Source organism: Hoplias malabaricus, chromosome 18 (assembly GCF_029633855.1).
Source record: "Hoplias malabaricus isolate fHopMal1 chromosome 18, fHopMal1.hap1, whole genome shotgun sequence".
NCBI lineage: Eukaryota > Metazoa > Chordata > Actinopteri > Characiformes > Erythrinidae > Hoplias > Hoplias malabaricus.
In genome coordinates, this window is record NC_089817.1 from 22,736,889 (window position 1) to 22,758,234 (window position 21,346).

At 36.9% G+C, this 21,346-nt stretch overlaps 1 protein-coding gene and 1 long non-coding RNA gene across 3 annotated transcripts; one reads left to right on the forward strand and one right to left on the reverse strand.

Moving 5' to 3' along the window:
* Positions 1-337: 337 nt before the first annotated feature.
* Positions 338-10,322, reverse strand: cetn3 (centrin 3). Of its 2 annotated transcripts, XR_010796086.1 has the most exons (6): positions 10,165-10,322; positions 8,874-9,009; positions 8,668-8,782; positions 8,317-8,508; positions 7,295-7,464; positions 338-473 (listed from the first exon to the last, which is right to left on the reverse strand). XR_010796086.1 is itself a non-coding variant. In XM_066650852.1 (5 exons), exons 1-5 carry the CDS (start codon positions 10,179-10,181, stop codon positions 7,421-7,423), a joined length of 504 nt encoding a protein of 167 aa, XP_066506949.1. In that variant the 5' UTR covers positions 10,182-10,322; the 3' UTR covers positions 5,072-7,420. The 2 variants fall into 2 exon arrangements, 1 of the variants encoding a protein (XP_066506949.1); XM_066650852.1 differs by lacking the exon at positions 338-473 and having other exon boundaries at positions 5,072-7,464.
* Positions 10,323-11,463: 1,141 nt separating this feature from the next.
* LOC136674555 (uncharacterized) lies at positions 11,464-20,937 on the forward strand. Its single transcript, XR_010796066.1, has 3 exons — positions 11,464-11,522; positions 11,667-11,742; positions 20,831-20,937. It is a non-coding gene; the product is annotated as an uncharacterized lncRNA (long non-coding RNA).
* Positions 20,938-21,346: the final 409 nt, after the last annotated feature.

Genomic DNA, 21,346 nt, shown 5'->3' on the forward strand with positions numbered 1-21,346 from the left:
TTTCTGGTCAAACCTCTGCCACTTTAGAGTGGAGCTTCCGAGTAGATATCAGAACGAAGATTTTAAAATGTTCATGTTAGAGGGTTTGGCTGTCCAATGAAAAACGTGTCTGCAAAATTGTAACTTTACATGAGATGAAAATAATCTCCTGAACTTTCACCCAAAGTCAAAATATTTTATTGAAAAGGTCATTTTGGAGCTTTTTTTTGTCTATCATGAATCCTTTATGGACAGCTACTGTGTTCAAACGATGTAATAAACTAAACATGCACAAAAAGTGGAGTTTTTCAGTGGACTGCGTGAAATTTTAATTAAAATTTTATATCCAGAGCGGCACAGTGGTACAGCAGGTAGTGACACAGTCACACAGCTCCAAGAACCTGGAGGTTGTGCAAGTCCTGCTCTGGGTGACTGTCTGTGACGAGTTTGGTCTGTTCTCCACATGAGTTTCCTCCGGGTGCTCCAGTTTCCTCCTATGGTCCAAAAACATATGTTAGTAGGTGGATTGGCAACTCAAAAGTGTCCATATGTGTGAGTGAGTGTGTGTCGCCCTGCCACGGACTGGCGCCCCCTCCCGGATGTGCTTGCGCCCAGTGATTCCAGGTATGCTTTGGACCCACTGCGACCCTAAACTGGATAAGCAGTTACTGACAATTAATGATTGAATAGCAAACACACTAAAATATTATCCTTGTCCTGAAAAAAACTGTGCAAGATTTTACACTGAAATGACTACATTTAATTTTGTCCAGAGATACATATATTGCTAGTAATTAATTTAGCTAATGAAGCTTCCCATATGACTACAACAAAGATGCCTGAGTGTGTCTGTGACATTAGCTAGTCGGCTAACATTTATAGCTAGTGTTATTTTACTAGAAGCATTTTTGGTAGTTTGCTAATTTCTTATATTTTGTCGTCAATCAGATAGCACAATGTATAAGAACAAATATTCCTCATATAATCAACAATAAAAAATAATAAATGATTAGTACTTTAAAAATAAAATGGTGTACAACATGTTCTGTTTCAGGACTAATCTATTCTATTTATAATAAGGAATTTTATCTGTAAATATGGCAGTAAATGTAATTGTTCACCAAGACACAATTTCATACATAAGCTAAACCAAATGATAAATACCAGTTTATTACAATGGAGGATTGTGTTAAAAATATTAAAAATTGTAGTGTATGTCAAATAATTTTGTCATAACATTTAGCCAAAGGAGAGATTTTTCTTAGGTCTAAATTTGCTAATGGGGCCTAATGTAAATGTGAAACTTATTATAGTACAGAATTTTGGTCATCTGAAATGTTTTTGCTGTTGTCCCACTTGCCTCATTCATTCAGACTCGTTATATTTTTTTTGTTTAACCTGGTTACACTTTTTAATGTGCATTTGGTTTTATTTATCATTGCTTCTTTTTTTAATAAAATGGGGTTTGGTTTAATTTTGCTGCATGTTTTTTATTTATTCATTTTTGGTTACTTCTTTAGTTAGTTAGTCACTATAGGTACCACTTATAGGGTGAAATGGTTACCTCTATTGTAACAACGCAGTAGAATCATTTTCAGTGCTATACAGAACCATCTTCAAATAGTTTGTACATAGAAACATATTAACATTTTTTCATCAATCTGAATAATGATTTCGTCAGGGCACAAACCTATTAAGAACAGAAGAAGTTCTATATAGAACACATGGTTCTAACATGAACATCACATTTTCAAAATCCCTACAATAACCCTCTTTTTTAAAAGTGTAGTACTGAAGTTGAAAGTTACAGTAAAAGATGCTTAATGCAACACTGGGTTTTAACAGTTTCACTTTAACAGCTCTGTCCTGAAATCAAGGAGGAAGTGGGGAGGAAGTGAGGGGTGGTTTCCTACCCTCTGCCAAAAGTTACTTAGTACAGTTACATGGTCCATAGCAGAGTCTCTATTTTACAGGTCCCTATTACAGGTCAGTGAAGCATTACAATGATTTTGAAACTGTAATTTTAAGGTAGAAATATGCCCTAGTGTTCCTTTAAAAGATAGTATATCAGGGCCTTATTTGGAAGAGTTTTTGAAGAGGTTGATTTTAGCCCATTATTGTTGATTTGTTTTGAGATAGCAGGCTCAGTTTGTACTAAAGACTGAGTTGGGATATGCATGTTACACCCTGCAGAAGGCAGCAATGAGCCTTTTTTGGTCAATGTTCTTTTTTATGTGTTTTTTCCCTTTAGGGCCACAGTATTTTGGAGCTTTTAAACATGATTTACTTTAGAAATGTATATTGAATTTTCAGTGTCATAACTTTAAAATTCACATATATTTTTAGTTAATAAAAATGAACAGAATGTGGCTTTAAATGCAACTGACACAGACCACTCCTGGAGATTGGTCATTTGAAATATGCCCTTTGAATTTCACACACCAGATGAATAAATGAATAAATGAGGCACTGCTTCCAGATAAATTAATCCAAAACAGGAATTATTTTATTCCTTGCAAAGGTTTTGGCCACTGGAACACAGACAGTGTGAAATTACTATTTAAAATATGAGGATAAAGCATATATTTTAACTAAAATCTCCAAGTAACTTAAACTACAATGTGTAAGAAAAGCAAGGTCTGAAGCACAAGCAGATGATAGAGTGGTTTTAATTAAAGATACACCAAAGCTAACTCCATATTACAGTTGGGACTCTCAAACCCTAAATAAGAGGTAGGAAGACCATGAAACACTACTGGCTTCATCATTGACAGTATGCTTAGGTAATTATACCACACAATCAAAATAATCAATCAAATCTTAAATATCTAAAGACACCTGTCAGACCACTGGCATAAATGAAACTTCAAACTAATTCTACTAAAACTCCAGTCCATTAAAAGCGTGTATGTTTTTCAGATTACTGTGACCAATGACCAGGTTTTACTGTAGCAGTGTGTCTTTGCAAGCACTTAAGAAATTCAAATGAAATCACCAAGAAATAGTTAGAAAAATGCTAACTAGGTGCTGAGTAGTTACACCTCGCTCATTTTTGTCCCTAAAACCAAGGCTATTAGAAGGTCTTTTTTCTTTCTTTGTTGCAGTAATATTTCCTACAATTCATTTTATTATTATTATTATTATTATTAAGGCCCTGTGAAGGACTGGCGTCCCCTCCAGGGTGTATTCCCGCCTTGCGCCCGATGATTCTAGGTAGGCTCTGGACCCCCCGCGACCCTAAAATGGATAAGCGGTTACAGATAGTGGATGGATGGATTATTATTAAGGCTTTAGGCTACATTGCATTCAATCATGAGAACGTGTGAATTTGATCCACGGAAGTGTTTTTCTTGGTTTTATAAAGCGGTGTCGCCACCTGGTGGTGATTTGCAGAAGTAGAGACAATGTACCTCACAGTTTCTGTAAGATGGGTGGGGGGTGGAGCGGGGAGATCATTAATTAAAACATAGAATTTGTCAGAGGGCGTTCAAATTTAGCATTTAACGAAGAAACAACGTCTAGCCAATCCATACCTCTCAGTATTCACAGTATTATATCATAGAGGTATTACTCAATGTGTCTAGCTGAACCGCCATCTTGATTGAGGGATATCTTAATTCTAAACGGTTTAAGGTGGAGATCATATATCTTTAGCCACTATTTACCAATCTATGTACATTATGCCTTACAACATCAACACTGGCATCATATTCAAAATGTAGTGTAGTCATAACTGAGTAAACGTTTGATATATTTAGAAAAGGTGATGGTGTATATTACCACCAAATGTTTTTTCATATTCATTGAGAATGTGGTGTATATGGTTCTATATAAAAAAGTCAGACTTCATAACAATAATAGAATAATGTTTAGCGCTATACAGAACTATCTTCAGAAAGGTTCTATGAACCATATTCACATTTTTAATCAAACTGAAGAAAGATTTGATTATAGAAAAGAACCTATTGAAAATGGAAGTAGTTCTGTATAGAACACGATTCCAACCAGAAGCAACACATTAAAGAACCCTACAAAAACCTTTTTTTAAGTGTAGTATTGTAGTATATTAAGTAAGTGTAGTTTATTTTAAGTGAAGTATGAAGGACCAAACCTGCCAATAATAAAAATAAATAAAAAAAATAAAAGTGGAATTAAAGACAGGAAAAAAAAAAATAAATAAATAAATTACTAAATGACTCAATAAGGGACATAAAACCAAAAACAGGTTCAGGCTCAAGTCCAGAACAGAGCAGTTGATTCTAATAGAAGTGTCAGGCAGAACAAATGTCATAGCAAAGGTTGGTGTTGGATCTGCTCAGAGAAACAGCTGCTTGCCTCAATGAAATGGAGCAATGTATGTATCCGCTTGTTAAATGTGATGCCAGAACATTTCATGGTTCCAATCGCACCTTCAGTCCCATGTTATATGTTCATAGACGTGTTTACTGTTTGAATAAAGCTGAATGCCTTAATCAATCATGTGATCTCAGTTCAGGAGTTCAGAAAAAATGAATAAATTTATCGTAAGCAAATGTGGCAGCACTTTTGCAGCTCATTCTGATGTGTGTGAGCTGCCGGGCAGACTGAGTATGCTGTTCTGTCTCTGGGAGCAGAGGTGCCACACCAAGGGAGCTGTGTTTCCTGCTGCTCTGTCTCTAGGAGCATAGGCTCCGCATAGGGAGAGCAGTGTTTCCCACAGCTCCATCTCTGGAGCACAAGCGCTGTATAAAGAGAGACGTGTGTCCCACAGTTCCATTTCTGAGAGCAGAATAACCTTAAAGAGAGAGCCGTTTCTCACGCACACGGTAAGTCCCGGTGTTCCCGAGTCGTGCTATGGGTACATCAAGTCAATAAACCAATATGAATAAACAACTATGAAACATCGAGAAATAAATGATTGCAAAAAATTAATAGTTAAAGAAATAAATGAATAAACAATAAAATTAATACATAAAAATGAAAAATAAAATTAACAAATAATATATATTTTTTAAATAATAGAATCAGTAGAGAGAGAGAGAGTAAACTAAATACAAATGCAGGTTGACAGACATTTTTATTTTATTAGAGAAGTTTTATTTAAACCTCTGGGAATAAAGCCTTTGTTGTTGCTATTTTGGATTCAGCACTGCAGAAGCTGCACTATGTAACTTTTGGAGGCAGGCAGGAAATCATCTCTCCCTCCCTCTTGATTTCAGGACAGTGCTGTAAAAGTGAATTACAATCTGCAACTGTAGGGGTAGCCCATGAGGAAAATAACCAAATCTTATCTAAACCCAAAACCTTAAATGGTTATGGTACAGATTTTCTTACTGGTCTCAAAAAAGAGTTTGATTTTAGCCCATTCTTGTAACACATTATAGTTTTTTCTGAAACCTTGTGGTGAATATTGAGAGGTGTTAGAAATTTTTGAATATTTAAAGGTGTTCCTGATTTGTTTGAAATAACAGGCTCAGTTTGAAGTAAAGGTCCATTTGGGATATGCAGGTTACACCCTGCAGAAGGCATCATTATGAAACTACTGTGGCCAGAGATGTGGACAGTGTGTTCAAAATGAACTGTCTGTCATTTAAATGTGGTACTTTTTCAACAATACAACTATCCTACCCCACCAGCCATTTTCAGGCTGTGCTGTCACAACTATTACAAATTTGACGTCCACACAGCATAGGTGGTTTCTGAGATACCCCGAAGCAATAAAAAAAAAGCTAAGCCTGCTCTGTGAGCTACTTTGATAAAATTTAATGTCACTTGACCTCCTCACACCAAAACCCCATTAAAAGTTCCTCCATACATACTGTAAAAGTATTGTTAAAAGCACTACAAATTTTTATTCAAGTAAACAAAAAATTTAAAAAGTTAAATAATACAGTGAACTGTTTCTCAACATACAAAAACTTAGCAAAACTACATTATCAATATGATTTCAGAGCAGTTTCTATTAAATAAAGTACAACTAAAATATTTAAATCTGTGGAAGCCCTAAAGGGTTTTTTATAAGTCGAAAGTTTTGATAAAAAGTTGGAAGCATGTTCCTGAGAATAGGTTCCACATAGGTTTTTTTCTGCCTGTTATACACAATTTCTTCCTCAATTTTATTCCTTCTAAAAAGCTGGAACAACAATTTTTAGCACCAAGCGCTTCAGAAAAATTTCTCCCCTGTATTCCTGAGGCTTGGAGGGGTAACTGAAAAAAAAATATCAAAACAGGAGCAACACACTAAATGTTAGCTATTTAAAAATGTTTTTTTACCCTTCTGGCTCACTTCATTAGCAGAAAAATCAAACACACATACATATACATATATATATATATATATATATATATATATGTGTGTGTGTGTGTGTATATATATATATATTTGATGGCTGAAACTGTTATAAACTGCTATAGATATTTCTTTTCAACTTCAAATATTACATATATATATATATATATACTGCTATAGATATTCTTTTCAACCTCAGGAACATGTTTTCAACTTTATACATCATGCCTTTCAGGGCTTCTGTAAAATCATCCGTGTCCAGAGAAAAAAATTTTATCTCTATTATTTGTGGATTTTTAGTTTACTACATCGTTTGAACACAGCAGTTCACACCTTCATGTTGTGTGAAAATGTCGTAAAGAATGGAACAATAGAAATGCTCCAAAATTACTTGAAACTAAATCTGCATATATCGAAATTTAAGAACATTTTTCCTTCTCCTGTAAAGTTACTATTTTGGAGATGCATGTTTTTCTTTGGACAGAAACAAAATATCTATTGATATAAGAGTGTGCGCATTAAGCAATTTCTTAGAAAAACAATGCAATAACTTTCATGAGATGATGTAGATACTGTTACACGACATAAGACTGTAAAGCCTTTCAATAAGTCATCATACATATGAACTGACTTTTCATATTTCTGTGCATCTAACACCCTAAAGGAGGGTTATCAGCTGAGATTCCTAAAGAGCCACAGCTCAGCAGTTACTTCACAGTTTCTCTCAGATTGAACATACATGATTATCTCCATTTGGGGGTTGGGGTGGGGGGCAGGTGTATTATGCGGTGGTGTATGCCACTTTCTCATTTTTACCTAAGTAAGTTATTAACTGTTACATTCAGTCTGTGAGGTTTTTTGTCAACTAGTACAGAAACTAAAAAAGTTCCATTGATACAATGCTAATTTTGGTATCTCTGACAATTCACAGCAAAAAAGATTTATAAGACTAATAATTATGTTCATTTTATATGCAACCAATTTTTTTCAAAGTTAAATATGATACAAATGTACAACATCTTATGAAATTATTTAACATATTCAGACCTGTAACACATCAAGTTCTATATGTTGGACGGACATCTGTTGCTGTCTAAGAACATCTTTTCTGAGGTCCTGGTAAGTGCTCTCCATGAGCATCAGTATATTTGATGACATACACAAGCAGAAGGCTCAGGAGTCTCCTGTCATAATGGAGACAAACTCCTCTTGATTAACTGAAAAAGACAGAAATGGACAAATATTATATTAAATGGCAAAAGGACAATAGAAACATAAAGGTGGTTCTCTTACTTACAGATAGATGCTTTGACTGTTTAAAATACCGTGACAACCCAGAATTAAAAGATAATAAATAATTAAATAAAATATATTATTTAATTGAATCTTAGACAAATTCCTGGCACCAGTCTAAGAATTATAGAAACACAAATACTTTAAAGTATTTCATTTGTGCCAAAACAGGGATAATAAATAAAGAACACTGTATTCCACTAGCCTAATTTTGCTCTTCCACTGGATGGTACACTCTTCCTGACTCTACTTGGCCCTTCTTGTGTTTTTGGTACTGGTTGGTATTCCACTATCAGAGGTAACATTGTTTTTACATGTTGTAAAAATGCCATGCATGAGTTTATACAGATCAGTACCGTTTTTTTGTTCCTTTTTTCATCAGCCACTACTCCAGAGAACGTTTGAACCTCTTCAAATTACCACAGTGCAATTTTACATTAGTTTTTGCTAGATGTCTGCATTTCGTTATGATTAAAATGTCTGTCTGGCCAATCAGAGCTCTGCTAAGGTTAAATGTCACAATCTAGTCCCCACCCTGCTCACTTAGAAACATGAGCAAGCAGGGACTAAAAAAATACCCATTTCCACATCAGACATACCAAATTTGCCTGATGGAAAAGCAAAAAATACAGAGTAGTGTCATGTAGAGTTGTGTAGGACCTATGCTATCAACAACACAAACCAACTGTATAAGTAATACACCTATATTTTAAGATTTCTAAAGGGGAAAAATAAATAAATAGCATCATTCATCCTTTAAGGTCTTAGATCCTTACTCTCTCCATCTCCATCAGTATCGAATTCATCAATCATGGCCCTCAGCTCCTCATCGCTCATGTCTTCTCCCAGCTCTCTGGCCACACGCCGCAGGTTTCTGAGGCTGATCTTCCCAGAGTCGTCATCATCAAACAACTTAAACGCCTTTAAAATTTCTTCTTTTGGGTCCCGATCCAATATTTTGTCAGTCACTGACGGGATAAATGCAAACAATCCCAATGTCACTGACTGTTATTATTTATTTTTTTTCACTAAGAATATCTAATATTAATATTAAAGATATATACTCTATCTCAAGTCACTTTACAAAGTGTCCAAAACCAGTTGAAATTCATTTTAGATCAACTTACCAACTTCTTTGAAATCTTCAAAAGTGATTTTCCCTGTTCCTTCTCTGTCATAATCTTTCAAGATCTTCAACACATCTACTTTCTTGACCTCAAACCCAAGAGCTCTCATAGCAACCTAGACAAATATGGCAAATATATATTTTAATACTTTTAGGTAAGACAGTATAAAGAAAAAACACTGAAGAGAATATTACTAAATATTTTACTTTTAGTTCATGGTAATCTATTTCCTTATCCTTGTCTGTGTCAAAGAGCTCAAATGCTTCTTTTATCTCGTCCTTCTGCTCATCAGTTAGCTCTCTCCTCTTCTTCCGTTTAGTTTTATCAGTGGACAGTTCAGCCCTGAAAGAAATTGTGAAGAAATATGCACTGCTGAACAACGTAAAATGTAGTGATAGGCTTAGTGTTGCTTATTGTTATGCACCATATACTGCCTGGCCAAAAAAATGCTGCTAACCCTAATATTCTACACTCTGCAGTGTGCTACCTGATTGTGCAATTTTCAGTGTCCATTAAACCCTTTTTACCATGTACTTCAGTGACCAAGACTCCCAGTGCAACAGGATATTAGCTACACCATCTGACTGCATCTACAGACATGGCCATACATTTAGGCAATTAGGCTTGGGACATGAAGGTGACTAATTCAGTTCCCTTGACCAGCATGAAATGAGGGCAGGGGAGTGAAAGAAGAGTGTTGTCTCCTCCCTCAAGATCCACGACTGAGATGCCCTTGAGCAAGGCACCTAAATCCTGCTGATGTATATATTAACAGTATGGATAAAAATAGGTGTATCCTATATGGTGACAAGTGTGTGGGTAGTGTTTAAAAACTCTAGCAGCACTGCTGTGTCTGATCCACTTGTACCACAGCAACTTAAAACCACATGCCACCACCTCATCAGTGTCACTGCAGGTCTGAACGTAATTCTCATAATTCTGGGTGGGGGGTAACAAAGTAGGCAGAGCAACAGATGGTTTACTAAAAGTACAAAGTATACCTACATGATAAGTGGAGCTGGAAAATGGACAACAAGTGTAAAATATTAGCGTATATGATTTTTGTTTTGGCCAAGCACTGTAACGTAAGGTCACCTTAACAACCAGTGAGAGACAACGTGCATAGCTAGCAAATGGTGTCTACAGATTTATGCCGATTTCTCTGAACTTATCTAACTGTGTGAATGAGCACAATTATCGCTTCAGGTAAAAGTAACGTTACATTTAAACAATGAGAGACACTCACAACTACCTAATTTAGTAATTATAAATGATACGTAAAGCATCTGAAAAACAACCAATGGCACGCTAACCGTAAGCTGCTACATAAATAATAACTTAAAATAACTAAAATGCATTTTTGTTATATATATACACGGTTAAATTACATAGAAAGCAATCGGTTACCAAATATGCAGTCTACCCTTCTATAACGTTAACTTAGCTAAGCAAATGAATAACAAGCTACCGAGCAAACCAGTTCTCAAATTAATTTACCTTAATGACAGGCTCATTTTCAAAATGCAACGTATCCACGAGAACTACAATGCCGATATTTCAACGATTTGTATGATATATAATCGAGTTTTGTCAGGGATGTTTACACAAAGCCGAGCTCTCGGGCTCAGATACGTTAATACCCTGCTGCTAACGCTGCTTTCTTAGATCCCGGTCAAATGTCCTGATTGGTTCAAAACACAGCAGCGTCATCATGAATCTTCGCTATGATTGGTCTGTTGGAAAACGTGCCGCGTTCACCACGATGTGTTTTGTATGCTTCTCAGTGTAACACAAAGTAACACAGTGGTTCCCAAACTTTTTTCAACAGTGAAACAACAGTAGAAAATAATATTAACCAGTTAATTTAATTTAATAATTATTTTCACTAATTTAACAATCCGTTTCCTCAGTTTAACAATCAGTTCACTCAATTTCATGCACTGGTATAATAGTGTGGTGAAGGTCTCAGTTTATTGGGGCATGTGCCTCAGTAACATGCTGCTGTGCCTCACTGAAACCGCGGAGGAAAACCTAGATTGCTGAGTAGAATTGCAGGACACGCCACGCAAATCCACTACAGGCAATACATTTCTCATCATACCCCAGCATCTGCTTTCACTCATAGCCCGTTTACTTCTTTCCGCCGATTTGCATTTACAAATAAATATTGCAACAGATATGAAAACACTTGTTTGTAAGCAAAAACAAACATTAAGTTTAAGATTACATTAAGTTGCAGAGACGATATTCCGGCACTAGATGGCGCTATTGGATCATTAGACCAGTTTTTTAGTTGTTTTCTTATCTGAAATAGTAAATAAGGCATGTTTATATATATTTATATATATATTGGTAGTAGTAATAACATTAGTAGTAGGAGTGTCAGTTTATGAGTAAAAGTCAGATTTATAAATTTCTTATCAGTTCAGTTGTTTGGACTAAAATACCTCATTCAACGAGGCCTTGCCTAGATTATTCTTTACTCATAGTTTACTCAGTAGTCAAGTGATTACCGTGAATGTCCACTAGAGAGCGCCCTAAACCTCTATAAAACGTATGCTGATACAATTGATATAATATCTTCACATTTATTTCCATGTTCTGAACAGGACACCTATCAGCGGATACCACATTAATAAAATCGGAACAAGCAATATTTTATTCCCAGTGAAATTAAACGAGGAGGGGTTTAAAGAATAATGGCGCGAACTAGCAATTCAAGAAATGTGTCATTGCCTCAGAGAATGGGTGGGTCTGAAAATTACCCTTCTCTTATTCTGGCCCCTCTAGAGACTTTGTCTTCTACAACTAGGGCTGCATACAGCTGAAGTTATAAAAGACCACACCCAGATAAGGTCAGGCAGAGAGCAGAGGAAATATTGACTAATCTCACGCTGTGTCTAGTGTTAGCTTTATGAGGAGGCTAGTGACACTCCATGCAGTAATAAAGTCTTTTACTTGATCACCAAAAGAATACTACTGCTTCTTATTCATTCTAGATACCCATGTGAAACCCCTGACCCGAAACTGGACACTATACTGATGGCATGAATCAAGTACTGTACAGTTTAATTGGTAAGAAAATATCACTAGCCAATCAACACACATTTGCTTCCACTCACATGTTGCCCTCCAACAGACCTTTTGGTATTAAACTGGACATTTTTTTTGTTTGAATTAAACCTATAATAGGTTAATGGTTTTAAGTATATAAATATTGTTAATTGTAAGTATTATCCATTTGCACGTGGATCTGACAAACAGGAGGTCAGCAGCTGTGTTGCTTAGTTCGCATCAATTCACTATTATGCAGGATGCTGTTCCACATGCTCATTGACTACTGGGTGTAATTTTAGCTTCCAGCAAATACAGGTTCTTTGTTTAAACAGTGGTTAGGTCCTGTGTTAGACCATTCATTTTATTAGCTTATTTGTCACAGGCTGGATCACAGAGCAAAGCTCATGAACCTTTGATCCTTCATATCCCCAGACCATGTATTTTGTCTGTATTTTTGAACTGCAAAAATATATATATACAGTATGTGTGCTGTTCTTTGTTGTTGACGTGCATTAGTTTGGTCTGACTCAAGCTGAACAAAAGCAGCAGAGGAACCAACATGATGCTGCTGAGGCTGGAACTGTCTAGTTCAAACCGGTAGCTGTTCATAGGCAAGACTACTGTAAGACTGGCTCAGGGGGTGGAGGGTGTTTGTTGTCGCCTGGCTGTTTAATTTTGGATAAGATGGCCATAAGGGTTTTGAGTCAGTGTGATCGTCTTATGTATTACTTTATGATTGCTTTGCTTTGAGGATTAGTCAGAATGGCAGTGCTTTCACAGAAATATCTAGCACACAATGCTTTGATTGTTTGGATCCTGGAACAATGGAACCACATTAAGCAAAAAAGCTTAAGAAAACAGAAAGTAGGCCTTCTCTACTCATTTTGACTACATACATTGTATTTAATAGACTGATCATATAAAACATAATAACACCTGATAGTAAATGAAGTGATATAAACATTGACAGTTATCATTATTTTTATTTTAAATTAATATTAACATTGAAAATTGAATTAAAAGTTATCCTGTTAGTATAGAGATAGCGTAGATATTTCCTAACCAGACTACCTGCAAATGTCAAAGACAATATTACATTGTTTTCAATGCCCACAAAAAAGAGTTATAAAATCATGAATGAAGACATTTCTAAATGGACAGTAACCATCCAATGTACGTATGTATGTATGTATGTAGGGTGGCGCGGCAGGCAGGGTCGTAGACACACAGCTCCAGGGACCTTGAGGTTGTGGGTTCAAGTCCCACTCCGGGTGACTGTCTGTGAGTGTGTTCTCTCTGTGTCTGTGTGGGTTTCCTCCGGGTGCTCTGGTTTCCTCCCACGGCGAATTGGCAACTCAAAAGTGTCCATAGGTGTAAGTGAATGTGTGTGTCACCCTATGGACAAAGCTGTGTATGTGATACAATGAGTCCCAATGGATGTCTATAAATTTAAACCCTATCAGTCTGTTATGCTGTTGGCTTTCACTACCTGTGTATATTTTATAGCTCTAAAAATATATCTTTTTCCAGTTCAACTATATCTTATTTTAAATATATTTTAAAAATTGACCCAAATGTATATTTAGATCCATAATGACACATTTGAGGGTAAAAGTGTCTTAGTCTGAACGGACTCAGGCTTTCTCTCTCTCTGTCTCTGGCTCAGCCACAGCCAAGAAATGGCATCTGGAGGTGTTTGGATGCTTGGGAGACCTCTGAACACTAAAAGCATGAAAAATGTTGCTCTATTCCAGCCCCATAGGTGGGACTGTCTTATAAAACTGTCTTATATTTGCTCTTACAGTTACATTATTAAAATGGAACTGACACCAAATTTGGGAGAGTGAATTACAGTTCAAGTCACAAATGAGTTTCTGTGGTAATTAAAATAGTGAACAAAAAACTTACAGGTTTCAACGAACAACAGTGTGTTTCTTACTCCACTCCATGTTCCACCTTAAAAGATTTAAGGTTACATTATTTAAGGTGGAATTGACCGCAAATGTAAGAATTACAAATAAGGTTCTGTGGTCATTTAAACAACAAACAAGCTATAGCTGGCTTCTTACTGAAACTAACCATTCCTCCTTAAAGACGCAGAGCTTCTGAATGAACTCAAACAGACTTTGGGAACTTGTTTTGCTGTGAGAACAGTAGTTCTCCAGAATTGTCCACGTTGCCTTTAAGGCATAACTAGATATTAAACAAGTAATTGGCTCATGCACATGAAAGATAAATATACTATGTCGGCTGATGTGTTGAAAGAGACAGAGATTCAGTACATGTAACATCTAAAATACCAAGAAGACATTTATGAACTCAAGGCAATTTATTGTATAAACACCTTATGCTTTACAAAAATTTACAAGCTTATATAGAGCTGTCATTTAGGAAAGGAGCACTTGAGGCTGCAGGGATGCTGCAGAAAGAGGCCTGCTCAAGTGGATATGCTTTTCTAGTGGCTTAAGGTTAAAGACCACATGTGCTCTCGCTTGTGTTATCTTGCTGTGAGCCAAGCGGGGGAAGCCAATGGTTATATAAACATGGGAAGAAATGGTGCATCTGGATGACTTCTTTGTCTCCTGTGGATTAAGTCCAAGTATCAGTATTTTTTCATTTGTTGTGCAACAGCTCTGTATGGATTGTATAAAAAGACAAATAAAATGTAAGAACTGACTTCCAGTGGCAGCTTTTTCCCCAAACTGATGTAGTTTTAATTGATATTCCGAATACAAATGGACACATCAAAAGGACTCTACCTGTCTGCATGTGAGCATTTATTCATTCATACATTGTCTGTAACTGCTTATCCAGTTCAGGGCCTGATGCCTTCACTCACACTTATGGACACTATCAAGTGGCCAGTCCACCTACCAATGTGTGTTTTTGGGCTTTGGAAGGAAACTGGAACCCCAGTTGGACATAGCCCCAGAAAACACACAAACTGAGCATGTCCCTGTTTTTATTTCTTTTTACTTCTCTTTTTTTCCAAATTAGAAAACTAAAATAACCTCTATAACTCTATAATATAACAATATAACACACTGCAAATGACCCATCCAGCTCTGTTGTATCATAATCCTTAATTTGAAGCTTCTTTAGTTTGAAACACACACATGCTGTGTCTGAAATTGTGCCATATTCATTATTTAGTGCACTATTTTGGAGTTCCGCCATTTTGTAGTAGTGTCCGAAAAGCATAGTGGACAATTTTCAATGCACACAAACAATTCCACAATGCACTGCAACGAGTAGTGTACAACACATGTGCAGTAACAGAAATCAGATTACCCATAATCCACTGTTTTTTATTTGTTTGTTTATTTGTTTTGGTAAAAACCCACATGAGGTAGTGTTAGAAATCATTCACTACCCTTCTGAATTTAGTTCCCTGTAATAGTGAACTATATAGTGAATAATATAGGGAATAGTGAATAGGGAGCAATTTTGGACATAGGGCAGGCAAAGCCTCATGGTTTGGGGTGAGAAATGCACTATTCTTTGGTTCCAGCTGGGAAAGACCTTTTTGGTTTTGGGAACCAATTTATGTTGGTGGAAATGTGCCAATAGTTTCCAAACTAGGTACACGAATGAGAACCTTACAGGTTCCACATTAGTGTTAAAAGGCCATCAGTCACTTGCTTAGTTACTACCCAGATAACAGACACATTTGGGCCTAATCTGTGTCATTTTGGCCGATGTCATGCATTGGGCTTGAGTTGGGTTAAAGCGCGTGTTGTGTGAGCCAGACATGAGCCTGTCGACAACACACCTAACATTTGGCCCATATAAAGAGGACCTTGAGGCAGCCACACTCACCCTGAGTCATCACCACCAATCAGGACCAAATGTTGGCCACAAGAGAACTGCAGATACAGGCAACATTTGGGCCAAAATGTATTGCTTTGGGTAGTCTCTGTCTTAAACATGACATTTTATAAAAAGCTGAGAGCGAGAACCTGTCCTCTTCTGAAATAATAATGGTAATAATAAAAGTAATAAAAGTAGCTGCAAAAAAGTTGCAAATGAAAAAAATAATAATAGCAACAGTCTAAAATGATTTGTTCACCACCTGCTCAAGGAAGGAAGTATCTCTGTGCCATAGTTTCATATTCAGACTGAATAAGAACGTCTTGTCTACACAGAGGAACGACACACATATGTCTGTAGACAAGATCTGAAAAAATGATGTCATGTTGGTTTGATGCTTGAATTGATAATATGCCTGCTCTGAGCTGATACCTTTGTTCCCTGAAATTACCCTGCAACATGGTGCCTGTGTGTAGCAGGTGTTAGGCTTTGCCTTGTACAATGCAGTAGCACCATATGGTAGTTGTCTATTGTAGGAATGCTTCAGATATAATGAAGAAATTTATGAAGTTTATATAACACAGCATACACCATTCTCTCAGCTCCACTGACCAAACAGCAGTTCTAATCCATCGGTTGCTCTTCATACTTAGTTTGCCCCCACTCATTTTTCCAGTGGTCAAGACCCCCAGACGACCACAACCCAAAAGGTAAGATTTGAATGACAGACCATCCTCAGTGCTGCAGTGACACTGCTATGGTGGCGATGTGCTGGGACGAGTGGATCAGACACAGCAGTGCTGCTCGAGTTTTAAGGTGCTTTCTCTAGATATCTCTGAGCCAAAGCTGCATTTCTCAGCTGTAGGATCCTTCACACTGGAACGGCCTTTGATGACGTAACAGCTGAGAAATCCAGCCCAGCTTGGCTGCAGCCTAGGCTTTGAGAAACAGACTCTGTGTCCTTGCTTTATTTCTGTCTGTTCATAATCTACAGCACAGTTTATTATGAGCTAACAAGAAATGACATTGATATTGGACAGGATTTGTCACTGAATATTGTGCAGAGCTGGTGAGCATTATTTTGCCATTGCCAAATTAGCTGTGGCATTGTTCCAAGAACTGGACATACTATCTTATGTACAAACTTAGTGCAACAGCTGGAGACATCATTACATCTGTAATACAGCTGTTTGATGCAAACAGCAATGACCAGGACACAGGATGACATCAGAAGACTAAATCAAACATTCACTTTACAGTAAAGCTTTTAGAATATAATACTCATTGTGTTGTTTTTGCATGGTCATATATGAATATAACAACAATAGCATTACGTGTTTAAAGGAACACTAGGTAAGAGGGGGTGGGAAGGTCCGGTTTCTGACACTTCTTCAAAATTTACATAGTGCCATCTCTACAGTGCTGAGCCTGGAATAGAACTGTTTTCCCTATTACAGGTCAGTGAAGCATCACAATGATTTTAAAGGTGTAATTGTAAGGTACAAATATTACCTAGTGGTCCTTTAAAGAAATAAAGGGACTGATTAATATGCAAATGATCAATTAGCAGTTGTAGACCTTGTGGACACAGACATTTATCTGTACACAAACAGTTTGTATAATATACTTAGATATGCACTTGTACATGAACTGGCATGCCCAGTGCCAACTGTGGGCTAGAAGAGGCCAAGGTCCCCCAGCAGTGGACCGTGGAGCAGTGGAACTGTGTTCTCTGAAGAAATGGAGCACTATTCAGTGCCTATGGGATGAGTTGGAGTGGCTTACGTAAAAGTCCAATTTCATTACCTGAACTCACTGAAGACACACATGGCCAAATACCAACAAATCTTTACAAAAGATGTTTAATCGTCTACTCTAATGTCTTTGCAGAATAGCAGAAGTCATTAATATTTCATTTTCTTGTAAAGAAACTGCATTAAAGACCATTTGGACAAATATATTGCATGCAAAACCTATAATGTTATTAAAAATTCTATAGCGTTATCAGTACATAACAGAACAAGAACTTGAAATGTGCCACTACCTTTCATGGAATACTGTTATAAACTCATTGCCATCTGTGTGGGCAGCACACACCACTGTGAAAGACATTAGTTGTGCTTTTTTTTCAGTTTTGGAGTCCTCCTAATGAAAGGATTGAATATTTATTGAGATGTTCAACTCCAACAATTGAACATCATTGAATTGAGAAGCTGAAACTAAGATAGGATCACCCACAGGTGTCATTTACGCTTGTAAATTTAGGGTTGTCTGAATTCGCCAAACTACATCCAGAAATGCTGCTTAAATTAGACATGGGTAATTGGTATTTTTGGACATGAATACTGACCAGAGCTTGGGTTTAAGTGATTATCAGCAACAGAGAAAAGGAATACATTGAACACATTCTTCCATCAAGGATAACCTAGGGCAAAGGAATAAGGGATTTGAGTCTGCTGTGGTGTCTTGTTCAAAAAGCTGCGGATGAAGTATTTAATCCTTTTACAAACTGTTACCTCATATCTTATTTTAAAACCCATGATTTTCAGAGGATTATGGTGCTTGTTGACACAGGTATGATGCAATGTTTGATGTAATCATATTTACATTTTTATTTTAGGATCTTGTTGAACCTTGTTTAGCTTTGTTTGACTTGGAACAATCAACATTTTTTGACACATTCTGTATGAAAGGTTTTTTTGTTTTGTTTCTTGAACAGGTTTTATGATCCTATTTTATTATGTATTTATTTAATGTTACACTTATATAGCACCTTCCTAGAAACCCAAGAACACCTTTAAATTGTTTCAGCTGACACTTCTCATGTTGAAGCCATGGTTTCTTTAAATTAGCCAATTAGGTCTTCCAAACTGCCTTGGACTTTTTTGACTTGTTCTGGTGTTTGTATTAGAAATGCAAAAATTAAAATTTGATTCAATGATTGGGCAGTACGGTGGTGCAGCAGGTAGTGTCACACAACTCCAGGGACTTGGTCCTGCTCCGGGTAACTGTCTGTGAGGTGTGTTCTCCCTGTGTCCGCGTAGGTTTCCTTCGGTGCTCTGGTTTCCTCCCACAGTCCAGAAACTTTGGTAGGTGGATTGGTGACTCAAAAGTGTCCATGTGTATGAGTGAATGTGTGTGTGTGTGTGTGTGTGTTGCCCTATGAAGGACTGGCACCACCTCCATGGTGTATTCCTGCCTTGCGCCCAATGATTCCAGATAGGCTCTGGATCCACCACGACCCTGAACTGGATAAGGGTTACAGATAATGAATGAATGAATGAATGATTCAGTAATTTGTACCACAACATTTTTCTATGCCTGTTCTGTAAAAGACAGGCCAATTAATTGAAATTACTTAATTGAATTTATTGTAACTATGTTTACAATATTATAATAGTACACAATGCCAGCATGTTTATTCATTAAACATTAATAAATCGTGTCCTAACTGTAGTTTGCTTATTTTTAGGAAATAAAAAGCAGAATGAACAAGTGTGATATTATTCCATTATTTATTTATTTATTTATTTATTTATTTTTTACACAATTGTCCTTCACAATTGATTTCTGAAAAAAAAAATTCAGCAGTAAATGCATACCATGAAAATATGGAACACCAATGCACATGAGACCTTTGCTCACTCCTGCTCACAATGTGGCTTGGTTACAGTGGGTGAAGATACACAACACTTGGACTGTCCAGAAATGGGTCATTTGGTTGAGGTGACAGTAAATTTGAACCACAATGCCTTTTGCTCATCATCTTACCAATCAGTCACAGATGACTGTTTTTTCTTCCCATGAGCTTATTAGAATGAGGGTGATAGTCAAGCCTTCATTATTAGGTATTGCAGCTGATCAATAATATAAAGTGAGAGTTAAACACCCAATGGAATACCCAGTGCAGCGCATATTGGCTCAGAGGTGACATGCCAGAAGTTTGACAAGACAAACGGCTTGTTTAACACCTAGGTCCAAGACTGAACTCAGTTACTCCATCTTTGCTGGCTGGGGCCACTGTGACGTCCTTGTTGCCTTCGTAGAGACATTTCTTACACAAGTGGTACTTTTTGCAATCCGGTGCTGAGAGGAAATTGCTGAATCACCTCTGCCAGGCTGAGGTCTCATACCGAAGCACACATCCTAACATCAACAACATGCTCTTCTTTTCTCACTCACAGCGGAATAACAGCTCTGGCCATTTCTCACTATTGCAGCAGGCATGCTGTTCCCAGCACCAAACTGGGGCTCTGGGGCTCCTGAATGATGGCTTTGGCTGGCTACTACTACAATTCCCCCTATTTATGCCACTTTAATTTTGTAGCATAACATCAAGTGAGCCCACCTGGTCTCCACAGCTTATCCCATAACCATGTGCACCAAGCCTCGGATGAATATAAAAGAGATGTTACGGAAAAATTATTTAACTATTTACATTGCCTTCAACAAATATTGCCATCTTTGGTAAATATGAGCAAAAAAGGCTGAACCCCCCCCCCCCCCAATAAATATTATTTGCTAATTTATTCAAAATAATGATAAATAAAATGAAAGAAATACAAATAAATATAATTATTATAATCAATAAAAAGCACTTAGTGACAGAGTGTCACACAGTTACATATTAGTGTTTAGGTTGCAGTGTTTTGGCAATAGTAGAAGACATGTTATGAGTTTTGGAAATATCCTAATTTCATTACAGTCTGGCTGGCTTTAACAGCGGTGTTGTCTCATGCGAAGAAATTGCCCTCCCTCTTCTTCCTGTGTGATTTCTAAATTATACAGCAACATATCTTAGTTACTATAGTGAAAACATTACAGAAAAACAATACAGGAACACGGCATATGGGCAGATTTCTACTATAAATAACTGGTTGGTTATATACCATGGTATTAAACCAAGACTGCTGTCTCAGATAGAATTTTTATACTGGTTTCAACTTGGTAGGTCAGTGAGAATACCATCTGAAACCTTAATATATTCAAGAATTTAATAACAGGTTTTGGCTTAGAACATGTTGCAGGCTACACCACACTATAGTCTGTGATCTGTGATGTGGAAGGAATAAATATAGGTATTTCTGTAAAAATTAAAAACAGAATATATAGTAGTATACATTATAAACCTGAAATAAATTACACCCCCACCCCCATCCTATACATACTGTCAATTGCAATACACGTACTCCTAGGGTGTCATCAACATAACTGGCGCTCTTTTGCAGTCAAACAATGGATCTGATAATGACACTATTCATTCATTTATCTTCTGTTACCATTTCATCCTGGTCAGGGTCACAGTGGGTGTGGAGCCTACTGTGGGTGTAAGAGGAAACCAGACCATTTGAAGGATATCCAGATAGACACAGGGAGAACACGCCAAACTTCTGACCTGAGGTGAGATTTGAAGCCAGTGCCCTGAGACCCTGGAGTTGTTTGGCAGCGACACTACCAGTTAGACTATGTAGACGCTACACCGCTTATGTTGTTAAAACCACAAATTAAACTTCTACAACATGCACAAACACATACAAAATCAAAGGTGTAATACAGAAAAATGACCCCAAACTAGGATAAAAACCAATAGAAAAGTATAGAAAAGTATGCAAAATAGTACCAATTAAAGTGAAAGAAATATTAAAACATGAACACAGAGCCCATGAAGACTAGTAAACCGTCTTACAAATAAAGTAACATTGTGTTCTCATTCCAGGATACTAATATGAAATGAACATGAATAACAAACACTTACTCATCTTTATTTTAAAAGAGTTCAACCTGCTGCAGCAACACTACTATGGTGAAGCGT

Excerpts from the sequence above, each read along its gene's own strand:
- cetn3 (XM_066650852.1), bottom strand. Across the intron at positions 8,783-8,873 it reads TAGATTACCATGAACTAAAA|GTTGCTATGAGAGCTCTTGG; the intron begins GTAAAATATTTA and ends ATATTTGTCTAG. Across the intron at positions 8,509-8,667 it reads TGAAGATTTCAAAGAAGTTG|TGACTGACAAAATATTGGAT; the intron begins GTAAGTTGATCT and ends TTATCCCGTCAG.